This window comes from Bombus huntii, chromosome 18, assembly GCF_024542735.1.
Source record: "Bombus huntii isolate Logan2020A chromosome 18, iyBomHunt1.1, whole genome shotgun sequence".
NCBI classification, from domain to species: domain Eukaryota; kingdom Metazoa; phylum Arthropoda; class Insecta; order Hymenoptera; family Apidae; genus Bombus; species Bombus huntii.
This window is the reverse complement of record NC_066255.1, coordinates 2,221,793-2,238,504: the sequence shown is the minus strand read 5'-3', so window position 1 is coordinate 2,238,504 and position 16,712 is coordinate 2,221,793. Positions and strand designations below refer to the sequence as shown.

The following is a 16,712-nucleotide window of genomic DNA, read 5'->3' as shown; positions in this document are numbered from 1 at the left end:
GCTACTAAATGATTGTGGATTTTGTCAATAGGTGGCCTTAGCACATTCTTTTGTTTTGTCAACGTATTCAAAGCACCTAACCTATATTGTTTTCTTGTTGTTTGGACTTCCACCTTTAATTCAGTAGAAAAATTGTATCGATTAGTCATTTAGTTTCGTTTTTATCCCAATTTGAAAATGGAAGACCAAGACGCGGATTTCAGGCATATTTTATTGTATTATTTCCGAAAAGACAAGAACGCATCCCAAGCACACAACAAGTTATGTGCCAAAAATTATTAGGACTAGATTGGGATGTGTTGTCACAACCCAAGTAAAATTAGGTTAAGTAGATAAGTATAATTAATCGATGTGAAGAACGAATCGTTAGATGGGAGATTTACATAGATCAAAGAATCTCGATGAAAATTACTGCAATCTCGCATTATCATTCATATAATTACGATAAGAATTTAATTAACTCGCGAAGCATCCGCTCGTGAATGAGTAATATATTACGGAATAACGAAGCGGGATTAATCCGCGAACATGACAAGCATAATTATTCATTATTGGATAGCACAGCGTTGATCGATCGCTAGATTCTAATTTTTAATTCGAGTTATGCAAATGTTTGGTTAATTAACCGTGTCTATCGCGACACCTTCGTTCTTTCGTCAAACTAAAATAAAAACCTCTACAAAAGCTACTTACAGAACGCGGATAGACTTTACGAATCCTCACCAACGTTTTCATAGTTTTAATATTTTTATATTGGGTTGGCAACTATATTAGGTTGGGTTTTATATTGGGTTAGATTGGCAACGGATTTTATCATTAAGCGGTAATGACAAAATCCGCAATCACTTAGTTGCCAACCCAATATTTAAAACCGCGAATTATCATTTTCTCGGTTTCTTTTCTACAACTCATTCTTAGGCAAAGGCTGCAACAATAATTATTAAGCAATTCGAAGCTTAGTCAACTACTAAACTAAATTAAAACGCAAACGTATTATTCATGTTGATAGTTCTACATAGCTCACAGTGTCCCTAAGACGATTGTCTATCAGAACTAGACGTACAACAGGTTGCAGGGTTATTTCCATTTCTGTTGTAGCTTGCATTTATTCGGCCTGTATTTCAACATAGACGTCCTCAGAGACATTATCGTTAAAACCGGAATTTATTTTCCATTGTATTTTGCGTTAAAAAATGATCGCTGTAATTCTAACTGTAATCCTTACCTTGCTATGCCATTTCACAATCGCCGATAATGATAAATGATAAATTGATGGATACTTCTTCAACGACCTACCCTAGGAAAGAAGAAACTCGCATAGGCGTCAGCGTAAATGACCCCGCGCTTGACAAATGGCGAGAGCAGAACTGCCACGTGATTATCAAATTGCTTGCTCGCGTGCTGCCAACTATCGATCAATTTCTATATTGCCAGGTATCAAGATCAATTGTACGATGGATTGTGAACATGCTACCTCGATAGATCGGAATATATGTTCGGGCAGTCTCGCTTCGTCAAATTAATACAAAGTAGATAACGGAATTTCATTTCATTCTGGTTAACACATTGTTGACCGGTCATGAGTTAACTCGTGTTTTCATTGCCAAATGTTACCGACCGGCCACGAATAAACTCGTAATGCGCTTTTTTTCCGTATCAGCGTCGTTTTCTCAGTGCGCTGTTGGAGATGATACGGAGCAATTGTTGGTCAGCATACCTCAAGCTGTGACTCTCGCTTACAAGACCAGTCAAGTTGCATCCTCTGTTGTAAAAAAAATGTCAACGATGACGGAACGTACCAATGAAGAATCTTTCAATGAATTATACGCCGATGCTTTATCAGATTGTCCGAGTGATTTGAATCAAATTGTAGTGACTTGGAAAATGATACTGTATCAGAAGATAGTGAATCTGATATTAGGCCACCAAAATATTATTAAACCTACGTGAATATTACAATACAATAAGCGCATGAAAAGGGGTAGTTCGTGCAAATCAGTATTTAGCGAACAGCAGTATTTTAAGAAAAACTTTAAAGTGGTCTAAAAAGTTAGCATCTTTTCCGATAAACTGCGCCTTGCTCGATGCATATAAAATGTACTGCACCTATCTGCCAGAAAATAAAATAAGATACAACAAATTTCTACTGCAAGTAGCTTTTTTTTTATGTTTACGTGGAGGAAATCTGCACGGACGCCAGGCCGCTTCTGGAGAAAGCGGCGTGGTAGTGTCGGACTCCAACAAACTAAAACCTCCACGATAACCGTCCCGGCTGCGATCGCGAGAGGTCCGGGAACCGGTGTGAGCGTCACAACGAGACCTCCCCCGCGCACCTAATACCGCCGCTGATGGAGCGGTGTGTGACCATTGTCACACCGCGTCTCGTCGCCGGAGCCGCCATATACCAGGCAGCCCGGTTCCCCTACCGGACTGCTTGGCGGCCCCTTGGCGCTGAGCCGCCAGCGCCCAAGCCCGAACCCCACGGGGGGAGGGGGGGGGGGGGGGCAGCGCGCTTCACCAACGCCACACGGAGTTCACAGACGATACCCATCCAAATACTATTCGTGCCCGGCGCTGCTTAACTTTCGTGACCGATACGCGGCGGTACGACGTAGCTTTTTTTTTTTTTTTTTTTTTTAAATGTTTATTTAAACCCAATATACAATTATAAATACATTATGGTGTTCACAATAAACGGTGAATTTTTGTAATGATATGTTAGGCAAAGGTACCGATATGCGGCGGTACGACGTAGCCATGCTGTATTATGCGTCGGCACCTTACATTTTTCGTTGTATAATACAATTTTTGGGTTTAAGCCGCTGGGTAGCGGAGCTTTTTTATAAATTTTTTTTATTTTTTTCTGTCCTGAAAACTGACGGGAACGAGTGCACTCAGCGCGGCTAGGGCCTTGGTTGCAAAAAAAATTTTTTTTTTTTTTTTCCGTGGGGAAATCTTCATAGACACCTTATCTCATCGCACGGGGCGGGGGACAAGGGTGCCGGATTTTTACCGGCTAAAACCCCACGGGCGGGGCTGGGTAGTCAGCGCAAGTGACTCAAAACTGGGAAGTACTTGCCAAGCACTCTAGGAAGTACTACCAACATGATAGGCAGGGGGGGAACCCACTTGCCCGTTGTATATTACTTCTAGAAGATATTTGGCTTTCCACCATTGCAAATATGCCCAGGAATGGTTTCGAACTCGCGACACGTTAACTACCGCATACGCCCTTTACGAGCGTAGCTAGCGAACCCGCCGTCTACTACAAGTCTCTAGAGAATATATAACTGTGGATTCCAAAGAACGCAGCATTGCACTGACACTTATCGAATTTCTAAAACAGCTCCTTATTATAACAATGCACCCCTCAGACTTTCCAGACAACTAAGAGACCACGTGTTAGAAAAAATAATCACTGGCAGAGAAATAAATTCGACTAGAGCGAGTAATGTATACTGTTCAAAAGGAAAATGCAACGAAACTAAATATATTTGCAAAAGCTGTTATGTACCATTACACGTAGGTGATTGTTACACTGTATATCATAGGAAAAAGAAATATTAAAAGTTGAATAACAAATAAAATTTATTAAAGTTTATTTACATTGTTTTACTTGCACATCCAGTTATGAAATAATATCTGTTGACATGAGATAAATTCTCAGTACAATTGCCGGTCAACAATGTGTTAAATATAGTTATATTGTACACAAATTGGCAAATTGAAAGGCAACATATGGCAACGCTGTAGTATCGTTACCGTAATATCGTATGATAGCTAGCTTTAATTATCCTACTTCCAGATAGATAATTGCATAAATGAAATTATATTTACACAACGCGACATAAACCAATACGTACGCCGATCGATCCCATTTTTCTAGTCTTCCATTTTTCATCTTTTATAGCCGATTTCATGGTTCCACCCTTGGAAAATATAACCTCCTTTTTTTTAGGATATAGGATACGCGTAATATTGGGTTGGCAACTAAATGATTGCGGATTTTGTCAATAGGTGGTATTTCTTATCGTTGCTCTATCAAATTGCAGAAATGGAAATTACACGAGAATTAGGTTTGCAAGTTGACGGCAGCGCTATAGATAGTAACGATAAATGGAATTTAATTTTAATAATGGAAGAAAAAGCGGTATGAAGTTATCGTACGCAACAATTAACATTACATACTAACATAATAAAGGATTTTATTGTCAACCAGATCTATTGAGTTGACAACTAAGTGATTCCGGATTTTGTCAATAGGTGGCATTGACAAAATCCGCAATCACTTAGTTGTCGACCCAATACATCACAATTAAATGTACCAGCAAATTAAATAAATAACCACACCAGTAGCTATTGTAAATCGATTCCTAAACGATAGAAAATATTGTCTTAACGAAGATACTGTAGCGAGAAAGAAATTTGAAACTTCAAAATAGAAACATATCATGTTTCACTAATCCTAAAATGTGTAAGTGAACTCGAAACCTAGCTGTGTTATCTGAGCCAAACGAAAGTTGACGTTTCGACGCTCTGTATACTGTTTTTCACGTTGGCTTTATTAATTCATTTCAGGCACGAACAACGAGATCCTTTCTTATATTAATATCTTCATGCTCAAGTTCTAATTTCTTTTCCTTTCTCCATGTTACTCCATAATGTACGGATTTTGTAATACCACCTATTGACAAAATCCGCAAACACTTAGTTGCCAACCCAATAGTAAGAACCTGGCATTCATGTAAAATTCCAATTGACATCCTTGGAACAAAGAAATGGAATTTTGCGCAGGTCAGACAACCGATTCTATCGCGTATAGGTAACGAGAGCGGACCATAGAACGTGAGAGCGACTTTAACTTCGTTAAGGATAACGCGAAAATCAAGTTAAACGATCCTCGCTATTTACCCCTTCTCACCCGCTGTCTCACACTACAGGATCCACTTAATTACAGGCCACTCTAGCAATTCACTCTAACGCCAATACTGTTTAACGTAATTTTTTGTTTAATGTAACCCAATTTTCGCGATATCAAGATTCTGTTGAAAAAAATGAAACTAATTATTATACTATTATATCGATATGTGTGTGCACATGCATACGAATGCAGTATTATACATATACATGGTGAGAAAGCAACTGCGCGAACAGTTAAGACCCAAATGAAAGAATGATCGAACGAATTAAAGAACAGAATGATTGTAGAGAATGAAGGAAACCAAGGCTGTTGATTCCGAGGATGAAGAACCTAACCGACATTTCTTTTCACTCCGCTGCACTCTGCGACTGCGTTCCAGATTTTTATGACGTATGCAGCGTGATAAAGTACACTTAACCCGAGCTCTTTTTGTTCCCACGGGTATTTCAAGTAACACACCGGAACGCTTTTTCTTTGAATTTTAAAATAACCCAGCTAACACGACCCATATACGACACAGCTCATATGCATTGTGTTCACACTAATTGAAATGTAATGCAAAGATAATCCAAACTCGATCCACGCTTTTTATAAAAATCTAATCGAACTCCTTTACTGGTTCTCCCAGTGTGCTACTATTCTACACATTCCCAAGAAATCACGTGGCACTAATTATGAGGAAAATATTGGGTTGGCAACTGAGCGATTACGGATTTTGTCAGTACCACCTATTGACAAAATCCGAAATTACTTAGTTGTCAAGACAATACGATCGCCACGAAGGTAACAAGGCTGACGAAGAACTGGGATAAGTAATTTGAACGAGTCTTGGCTCGGTTCGACCAAATAGATGGAGACGTAAACGAAAATGGACGTTCTTTCGCATTGAACGTGGCAAATAAACGAACAATCGAGGGGATTGGGGGTAGCTGCGCGGAACAATGTCCCAGTATGAATTATATGGCCGCTCGTTTGGAAATTTGCCGGATTATCAACATCGTCTGGCGTTCAATCGCGATTATACGGAAGGGGAAGCGTGAATAATAGGCATCGAATGGCATCGGCTGTGCATTAACGTCGCAATACGACAAAGCTAGAAGCCATCATCCATCATAAATTACACGCAACAAGACTTTCGACTAGATATTGCCAATCGTCTACTCGCCGAATTGATCAATTTAAATACACGTGTTTTAGACTACTGTTACACATACTCGTCTCTTACGAACGATTTTTATTTTTATTTTCACATTTTTCATCCGTGCTCCTATTACTTACTTATTACGTTATTATATATATTATTTTTATTAAGCATTATATACATTATATATCACGTATTAAGAGACATCACGTACGTTAATTAACTGGAAAAATTTACAAGATATCGATTGGAAAAGCGATCGTTCCTAGTTTGCAAGTTACCTTGACACTTCCCCAGCGATAAGAAGTTTCTCCGGCTTCCCCAAATTTACGTAGCGCGCTTCATGGTGCCATTAGTCGATTATATTATTCATGATAGATTACTTTAGACACGAAGGGAGTACTGAGTACGTGTACTCGTTACTCAAGCTTGTCTGCATTTTCTTTACATTGAAGTCGGTAATACCATCTCGCAGTACATGATAGAGAAACTACAGCAGTCCTGTGCTTGTACACCCTCAACGCAAACTTACATGTGCGATTTTTTGCCTACATTCGTGTTTGTAAATTTGAAGGTTGTTATAAATGATCCTACTTAAAAAATTGCAGCAGACTTCTAATTAGAATTCTCGCACGAAAATCGCTACTCTTAGCGATTGTAGTAGCGTGGACAGATGGCATAAGAAATATCGGGTGAAACAAACAATACAGCGGGAAAGGGCCTGGGAGTTGTTACCGAGTGATCGTTATCTGGCAGTCGTTATCTGGAGAATCGAGTTGTAAGGAGTTAAATCGCAAGTGGGGAGTCGAGTGGTGGGGAGTCATGCTGTCCGAGTCGTGAATGGAGAGTCCAATTGTGAGGAGTCAAGTTGTGAGTGGAGAGTCGAGTGGAATAGTCGTGAGTGGGTAGTCGAGTGGTGGAGAGTCGAGTTGTGAGAGTGGTGATTGGAGAGTCGAGTTGTGAGAGTGGTGATTGGAGAGTCGAGTTGTGAGAGTGGTGATTGGAGAGTCGAGTTGTGAGAGTGGTGATTGGAGAGTCGAGTTGTGAGAGTGGTGATTGGAGAGTCGAGTTGTGAGAGTGGTGATTGGAGAGTCGAGTTGTGAGGAGTCAAGTTGTAAGTGGAGAGTCGAGTGGAATAGTCGTGAATGGGGAGTCGAGTGGTGAGGAGTGGAGTTGCGAGATTGGAGTGGAATAGTCGTGAGTGAGGAGTCGAATGAGAGAAGTCGAGTTGAGTAGTCGTATTATACACGTTGATAGTTCTAAATAGCTCACAGTGTCCCTAAGACGATTGTCTATCGAAACTAGACGTACAACAGGTTGCAGGGTTATTTCCATTTCTGTTGTAGCTTGCATTTATTCGGCCTGTATTTCAACATAGACGTCCTCAGAGACATTATCGTTAAAACCGGAATTTATTTTCCATTGTATTTTGCGTTAAAAAATGATCGCTGTAATTCTAACTGTAATCCTTACCTTGCTATGCCATTTCACAATCGTCGATAATGATAAATGATAAATTGATGGATACTTCTTCAACGACCTACCCTAGGAAAGAAGAAACTCGCATAGGCGTCAGCGTAAATGACCCCGCGCTTGACAAATGGCGAGAGCAGAACTGCCACGTGATTATCAAATTGCTTGCTCGCGTGCTGCCAACTATCGATCAATTTCTATATTGCCAGGTATCAAGATCAATTGTACGATGGATTGTGAACATGCTACCTCGATAGATCGGAATATATGTTCGGGCAGTCTCGCTTCGTCAAATTAATACAAAGTAGATAACGGAATTTCATTTCATTCTGGTTAACACATTGTTGACCGGTCATGAGTTAACTCGTGTTTTCATTGCCAAATGTTACCGACCGGCCACGAATAAACTCGTAATGCGCTTTTTTTCCGTATCAGCGTCGTTTTCTCAGTGCGCTGTTGGAGATGATACGGAGCAATTGTTGGTCAGCATACCTCAAGCTGTGTCTCTCGCTTACAAGACCAGTCAAGTTGCATCCTCTGTTGTAAAAAAAATGTCAACGATGACGGAACGTACCAATGAAGAATCTTTCAATGAATTATACGCCGATGCTTTATCAGATTGTCCGAGTGATTTGAATCAAATTGTAGTGACTTGGAAAATGATACTGTATCAGAAGATAGTGAATCTGATATTAGGCCACCAAAATATTATTAAACCTACGTGAATATTACAATACAATAAGCACATGAAAAGGGGTAGATCGTGCAAATCAGTATTTAGCGAACAGCAGTATTTTAAGAAAAACTTTAAAGTGGTCTAAAAAGTTAGCATCTTTTCCGATAAACTGCGCCTTGCTCGATGCATATAAAATGTACTGCACCTATCTGCCAGAAAATAAAATAAGATACAACAAATTTCTACTGCAAGTAGCTTTTTTTTTATGTTTACGTGGAGGAAATCTGCACGGACGCCAGGCCGCTTCTGGAGAAAGCGGCGTGGTAGTGTCGGACTCCAACAAACTAAAACCTCCACGATAACCGTCCCGGCTGCGATCGCGAGAGGTCCGGGAACCGGTGTGAGCGTCACAACGAGACCTCCCCCGCGCACCTAATACCGCCGCTGATGGAGCGGTGTGTGACCATTGTCACACCGCGTCTCGTCGCCGGAGCCGCCATATACCAGGCAGCCCGGTTCCCCTACCGGACTGCTTGGCGGCCCCGTGGCGCTGAGCCGCCAGCGCCCAAGCCCGAACCCCACGGGGGGAGGGGGGGGGGGGGGGGCAGCGCGCTTCACCAACGCCACACGGAGTTCACACACGATACCCATCCAAATACTATCCGTGCCCGGCGCTGCTTAACTTTCGTGACCGATACGCGGCGGTACGACGTAGCTTTTTTTTTTTTTTTTTTTTTTTTAATGTTTATTTAAACCCAATATACAATTATAAATACATTATGGTGTTCACAATAAACGGTGAATTTTTGTAATGATATGTTAGGCAAAGGTACCGATATGCGGCGGTACGACGTAGCCATGCTGTATTATGCGTCGGCACCTTACATTTTTCGTTGTATAATACAATTTTTGGGTTTAAGCCGCTGGGGAGCGGAGCTTTTTTATAAATTTTTTTTATTTTTTTCTGTCCTGAAAACTGACGGGAACGAGTGCACTCAGCGCGGCTAGGGCGTTGGTTGCAAAAAAAATTTTTTTTTTTTTTTTTCCGTGGGGAAATCTTCATAGACACCTTATCTCATCGCACGGGGCGGGGGACAAGGGTGCCGGATTTTTACCGGCTAAAACCCCACGGGCGGGGCTGGGTAGTCAGCGCAAGTGACTCAAAACTGGGAAGTACTTGCCAAGCACTCTAGGAAGTACTACCAACATGATAGGCAGGGGGGGAACCCACTTGCCCGTTGTATATTACTTCTAGAAGATATTTGGCTTTCCACCATTGCAAATATGCCCAGGAATGGTTTCGAACTCGCGACACGTTAACTACCGCATACGCCCTTTACGAGCGTAGCTAGCGAACCCGCCGTCTACTACAAGTCTCTAGAGAATATATAACTGTGGATTCCAAAGAACGCAGCATTGCACTGACACTTATCGAATTTCTAAAACAGCTCCTTATTATAATAATGCACCCCTCAGACTTTCCAGACAACTAAGAGACCACGTGTTAGAAAAAATAATCACTGGCAGAGAAATAAATTCGACTAGAGCGAGTAATGTATACTGTTCAAAAGGAAAATGCAACGAAACTGAATATATTTGCAAAAGCTGTTATGTACCATTACACGTAGGTGATTGTTACACTGTATATCATAGGAAAAAGAAATATTAAAAGTTGAATAACAAATAAAATTTATTAAAGTTTATTTACATTGTTTTACTTGCACATCCAATTATGAAATTTTCCACCTTTGCAAATATGACCAGGTATGGTTTCGAACTCGCGACACGTTACTACCGCATACGCCCTTTACGAGTGTAGCTAGCGAAACCGCCGTCTACTACAAGTAGCTACAGAATAGGTAACTGTGGATTCCAAAGAACGCAGCATTGCACTGACACTTCTCGAATTTCTGAAACAGCTCCTTATTATAGAGAGTCAAGTGGAATAGTCGTGAGTGGGGAGTCGAGTGGTGGGGAGTCGAGTGGTGAGGAGTGGGGTTGCGAGATTGGAGTGGAATAGTAGTGAGTTGAATTGCCGAGTTATTACGAGTTATAAACTATTAACTGTGAGTCGTGAATTAACTATTTAGTTGTTTTAGTTATAGCACATTACTGTACTTAGTTCACGTTAAATAACCACCGTTTCCTGTTTAATCCATTGTAAATAGATCTATCGATCAATAAACTTATCATATAGGATAGAAATCATTGGAAACCCTAATTTCCAATATTTCTAAATAAATAAAAAATTCCTATACTATCGATCTTTTTAATTGTTATAACCATTAACCCTTTACACTCGAAAGGCTATTTTCCTCAGATGAGAGCGCAGTATTGGTTCGTAAATAGATTCCTTAGCTCTTTATTTGGATTTGGAAATTTGTTTAATTAATTCATACACTCTGTAAAAAAGCAAAAGAACGAAAGGCCACTTAACCACCTGCGATTTATAAAAACTTCAGTAGATCAGTTGGGAGGAAATATTTGACAGCCACAAGCTCGCGCTTCCACATCGACTGCTAATTGTGTTGAAATTCGATTAAATGGAAAGCTGCATGTAATTTTAACAGGAAGAGAAAAGTACTGTAAGGTGTTTTCTTACTGAAACAAAGCAGGAGAAAGACACGAAACAACTTATGCAGATGTTTTATAAATTATCATAAAAAAATACAGAAAAAATATTAAAAAGTGATATGTTCAAAGATGCAAATATATATAGATTATTAAAATACAATGTTTTTTTAAATTAATTTTTGTATAAAATCATTTTATATTACCCACAAGACGCTCATCACATATCACATTGCAAATCACCTCGAGTTGCTGCTACACGCAACCGAAAGGGCTGTCGAGTGCAAACGGTTAATTCTTCCATGCAATTTACGATAAAATAAAAAATCAGGCGAAACAGTTATCGAATGTGTTGCGATTGTTCGAAAACAATCGAGCTGCTGCAGTTTGTTACAGTTCAACACATATGTAATTCAATGACAGGCAACAACGTACCCAACGAAACTTATTGAATCGCAATTGCTTCGCCAGAATGCAGTGCCTCGTTTTCCACGTTTAACACATCAATGGGTTTGCTTTCGTTGATTCTTTTTTCTCATTGTACGACCTTTGCATCGTATGCACGTTCTTGTTAAAGGTTACGCTCGAAACGCTTTGCTACTAATTGCGATTGATACTTCGGAGAAAATGTCTGAATCGATCCCCATACCGTCAGATGATTAAGCGTCGAAGTGACATTGCGGTTTGCCGCGAATTTCTCCGATATCTAACCAACTCTCGTTCCCTTGCGATTAATTACAAGTCAATTGCGTTATCATGCAATACTCAACGAAGATGAAATATTTCGCAACTTACGTGAAAATCAAAATTTCTTTCACTCTACTTTCTTCGTGGGTAAAAACTCAGTTATTTTCGCTTATAGTATTGGTGTGGCAACTAAGTGATTGCGGATTTTGTCATTAGGTGGTAATGACAAAATCCGCAATCACTTAGTTGCCACACCAATATACCACCTAATGACAAAATCCGCAATCACTTAGTTGACAAACTAGTATATTCTATGTAATTTACTTCAAGTTTCTAACGAAAATCTCAGGACAATCTCTTAAATGCCTCTTAACACGAACAGCGAAAAAACCGCTACTCACAAGAACAAACTTCTGTATTCTTCCAGATAATTCCCTTTCTTAACACACTGCGTACAGCGCTCTGCACGCTCAACGCGTTCCCAGGGCCTGCAGATTTTTTAACGCATGCGCAGCAAGCAATAGGATGCATATATGCACGTTTTTAATTTGCGTTTGGTATTATATTTTTTATTCAGTCTTCTTCTACGTCTAATCACATCAATTAGTTCAGGAATATTGCTGCTATCAGTGAATTCATTTTCGTCGCAAGTGTTATTTGCTGCATCAGATAAATCATCAAACAATAATTCACTTTGACTTCCATTTTCTTTACACCTATGTGTCATTTTGCTACTTTTATAGAATTACGGCCTATTTCATAAAATAATTTTTGTTATAAATTGTCAGTAACAGATTGAAAATGTAAATGATTTTTAAAAAGCATACTTTCATATAACAAAGCAATTTTGTGAAAACAATTTGCAAAAGGGAAATACAAAAAGAAAAAGTACTTTCGATCAGGTTCATTATCGATCGCACATAGATTGTGTATTTCGTGTAACGTTTTCGTTAAACGTGCACTCGTTTTTAACTTAACCTATTGAATTGACAACTAAGTGATTGCGAAATTTGTCATTACAACCTAATGACCAAATCCGCAATCACTTAGTTGCCAACTCAATATTTTCAATACATCGCAATGATCGTTTTATTTTAAACGCGCGATCAAAGTTGGAATGAAATTAATGATATACAGAGTGGTTGGTAACTGGCGGTACAAGCGGAGAGGGGGCGATTCTACGCGAAAAGAGAAGTCGAAAATATAGAATAAAAATCTTTTTTTTTTTTTTCAAATTTTTCCTTCGAGACAACGATCTACAGTGAGATATGTTATAACGTATCGCACGCGTACCGAACGAAAATTCAAAGTCGATTTTCTCGAAAACAAAGCCTCGAACGAAAAATTTTTATTCTATATTTTCGACTTCTTTTTTCGCGTAGAATCACCCCCTTTCCGCTTGCATCACCAGTTACCAACCACTTTGTATATTTGAAATAATCTTGTGCGAAATTGTTGGTTTTGAGCGTCGACAAAATTCTAATACAAAGAATAACAGACAAGACAAAATTCAACATACAACGGTCCGAAAAATTTCGCAATACATAGCCTGAGGAATCGATGCCGATGGTTTTGACTGCTGTGAGATAAATTCGCTGGATCGAAGTAAATACGTGATATCGAGGGAGGGAAATATGGAAACTAACAAAGTTGAAACAAAACCGATGTTTTTGATACATTCGACAGGAGCGAACGATTTTTAGAAAGAAAGGCGATTGGTGTTATTTCGAAAGGGTTTTGAAATTTATCGGACTATCGAAACACAATGGAAAGTAGATTGAAAGAGGGAGTGAAATAGAACAAAGGCGGTTTTATATTACCGTAACTATCTGTAATTGGATTTCAAACCGACTGGACGCGCTTCTTCGTTTCACGATCATTAAATAACTTTGTCTGTTTCTTCGTTCGCTACTGTAGGATCTTATTATTATTTGATTTAAACATGGATTAAACAGGTGTTGGTTAAACAGGAAATGATGGTTATTTAACGTGAACTAAATACAATAACGTGCCACAACTAAGCAACTAAATAGTTAATCTACAACTCTCGTTACTACGGTTCCAACGCTCTCTCTCGCGCAGACCGCACTCTCTCGACAACACTAGCAACACTCTCTTGACAACACTAGCAACACTCTCTCGATAACACAATGCACGCTCTCTGACTTCTCAACTCACACTGACTGTTAATTCGTCTTTCTCCCTTAGCATCTCTTCGTTTTTTCTCGTAGCCCCACCACGCACGTGTTCCGCAACCGTTCGTGGCCAGAGTCACGTAGGCCTTTTTTCCGCGTAACTGTTAGATTGAAGGACCGACGATACATAGATGACACTTCGGCTTTCTCGTGACATTATTTATGGTTCACGCGATATCTCGTAGGCTATTCGACCACGATACTAGACTACTTTATACGTAATGGCTAAACGAGTGATAAATTAGAGGGAATAAATAACTTGGAAAGATTTTCAAAAAGAACTTCGATTCTTTTCGTTTGTTAAATTTTATCTGTCTGATAATTGGAATTTCAGTGGCGCGGAAACAGCATTGCATTTAAATTGTTAAAGCATCCCGTGCAATTTAACAACACAGTACGATTCTTGAATAATAAGCATGTTCGCTTATAGGAAAAAAACTACTTTCTAATAAATAGTAATCTGGTTTTATTTTTCACGCGCTGTTATAGTGCAAACGTCGATTTATTAAAATCAAATCGATTACGATACTTCAACATGATCAACATTTTCTCAAGTTTTTATTTTATCTCATCGGGTTTCAGGATATCGATAACCAACATCGAAAAAGAAAGAAAGAAAGAAACTGCGCCTTTTCATTTCCATCCAATTTCCGATAGCGAATACCTGATTATAAAGTTTATATCAGCTTCCCTAATCTTATTGTTAACTGTTCACAAAGCCAAATACGCTTCAAGCATGTTAATCCGATTGGAAAATGATAATTTGGTATAACTTCTTGTATTATATTATTTATATTATATTATAATATATGTTATATTATTAATTATCTTGTATTATAGTGTAATTTATTAGTATAAGAAAATAATAACTTGGATTTGTCGAAATCTTTCTTTAACACTTAGCCAACCGCGCATTTTTCCAAGTATCGAGGACTAATATTCGCTACTTAAAAAATAAACAAGTGTAAAAATGATTTAAGTGGTTAATTATATTTGCGGTAATGATTTTATTTAACGATTTCACATATCGTTTATACAAAACATCAAATTAAAAGTATATATTAAAAGTATACAAAAATATAGGCAAAATTGAAAACATTAAAGATGACCAAAGATAAATAACGCGATTTGAACGTAAAAATTCATAATGCATTTTAATATTTTTTTACAGCGTCGTATCGTTCGATTACAACTTTATTTAGTCATAACTGATAGTGTAGCTTTTTAATTCATTTTAACACCACTAAGTTGCTGTATCTTATTATATACTGTACTTTATAAAAGCAGAAAAAGTGGCGCAATTATTTGGGAAATAATAATTCCAGGTAAACAATAACTAATAACAACAACAAAAAGAAAAGAAAACGCGTTGCTAAAGTCAAAAAGGGAGATCTTCCAGTTCGGTCACGCAGCGATGTTCTTCACAGAGGGCAGATTTCCCTATTCGGTTGGCTAAGTGTTAAGATATGAACAATGTACAGTATCCATTGTTACCAATCGACAACAATGACAATCAATTATTTGACTCTTTTTGAAAAATCTGTTATGTTGCTGACTATTTATTGGCAATAGCAATATCAATCGACTTACCTATAGGTAATGAAGGCAAAGACTAGAGCAACCAGAGACAAGCTTCCGCCCAGAACGACGATGAGACTCAACACGCCGTCTTGATCGAACGAGCTGGCAATTCCCGTAGATATTCCATTAGACAGTCCACCGTTCGATTGGGGAAACCCGTGGATTGCTCCCGTGTAAAGTGTCTCCATTTCTTCGTTACTCTCGCATCTATTCAAGAACACTATATATTTATTGATGCTATTTTTCACTTTCTTCAGAGTAACTTACGATACAAGTAACTAGTTATTCCAACTCTTTCTTAACACGTTGAATGCCATGGGGTCACCGGTGACCGGCATTCAACTTGTCCGTGGCGCCGTGGAGGTCACCGGTGACCGGCACTCAACTTAGTCGTGGCGTCGTGAAGGTAACCGGTGACCGGCATTCAACTTGGTCGTGGCGCCGTCGAGGTCACTGGTGACCGGCACTCAACTTGGCCGTCGAGGTCACCGGTGACCGACACTCAACTTGGCCGTAGAAGTCGCCGGTGATCGGCACCCAACTTGGCCGTGGCGCCGTGGAGGTCACCGGTGACCGGCACTCAACGGCCGTGGCGCCGTGGTGGTCACCGGTGACCGGCGCATCAAGATTAGTAGAAATACATAATTTGAACAAATATCAATAGTTACAAATTTGTTATTATTATTATTATTACTACAATGGTGTGACGAAATTAATGCAGTATAAAACTTATAAAAATAGTTTTATTTATACATGAAATATACATCTATTATGTGCGTCCCCCACCAGTGGCTGTCGAATATGGGAAAAACACGCTTTTTCCGTGTTTTACCTTAACGAACAATAACAGTAAGGAACGTTTCGACTTGAAAGATGTCTGATGGTAATTAAGGGCCTTGACAGTAAAGTAAAAAATGCTAAATCTTGTGACGGTTCTTTAGGATTGTTGCGGGTCCGAATAAGTATGACCGAGGGATGGATTATGATTTGTGGTAGGCCCCGGGACGCAACAACATAGAACAATTATTTAGCAACGCGAAGAAACAATATGAGATATTTGATAATCGCAAAAAATAATTGAATCAAGCGAAATTGCACTACAGCGCCCTGGGGGTCACCGGTGACCTCAGTGAGATAAATTCATTAATGATGATTATACTCCGTAACATATTTCTTGTGGGTAATATTTCAACATCATATGTATCGCATAATAACGAAATTCATCGTGGCGCCACGTTCAAACCTTGTAAAACTGGTGTGGCATTCAACGTGTTAAAGATACAGTACAATATATCTAGGTAGACAACCATGCATTAACATTTGGACACTTCCGCGTTATTGTAGATGTATAAAATACGCCTTGGATATTAATTAGTGATTTCAAGTGTATCTGTTCGATGTTAAGATTTTTAAATGGTTAGAATATCTACTTCCAAACACATTCTAAAAATTTTAATACAATTCAGC

General features: G+C 39.1%; 1 protein-coding gene and 1 long non-coding RNA gene across 4 annotated transcripts in view; both read right to left on the bottom strand.

Moving 5' to 3' along the window:
- The window catches only part of LOC126875330 (cadherin EGF LAG seven-pass G-type receptor 1-like), an 81,918-nt gene that overhangs the window by 61,597 nt on the left and 3,609 nt on the right, over positions 1 to 16,712 (bottom strand). For 2 of the 3 annotated variants that reach the window (XM_050638209.1, XM_050638210.1), the window contains exon 4: positions 15,255 to 15,452. In XM_050638209.1, the coding sequence (XP_050494166.1) occupies positions 15,255 to 15,433 (179 nt within the window). In that variant the 5' untranslated portion in view covers positions 15,434 to 15,452. Of the gene's footprint in view, positions 1 to 15,254; positions 15,466 to 16,712 lie in introns of all 3 variants that reach the window. The other variant, XM_050638211.1, reaches the window with a different exon arrangement.
- On the bottom strand, positions 2,617 to 15,247 carry LOC126875372 (uncharacterized). The gene is made up of 2 exons (XR_007693383.1): positions 10,004 to 15,247; positions 2,617 to 3,218 (listed from the first exon to the last, which is right to left on the bottom strand). It is a non-coding gene; the product is annotated as an uncharacterized LOC126875372 (long non-coding RNA).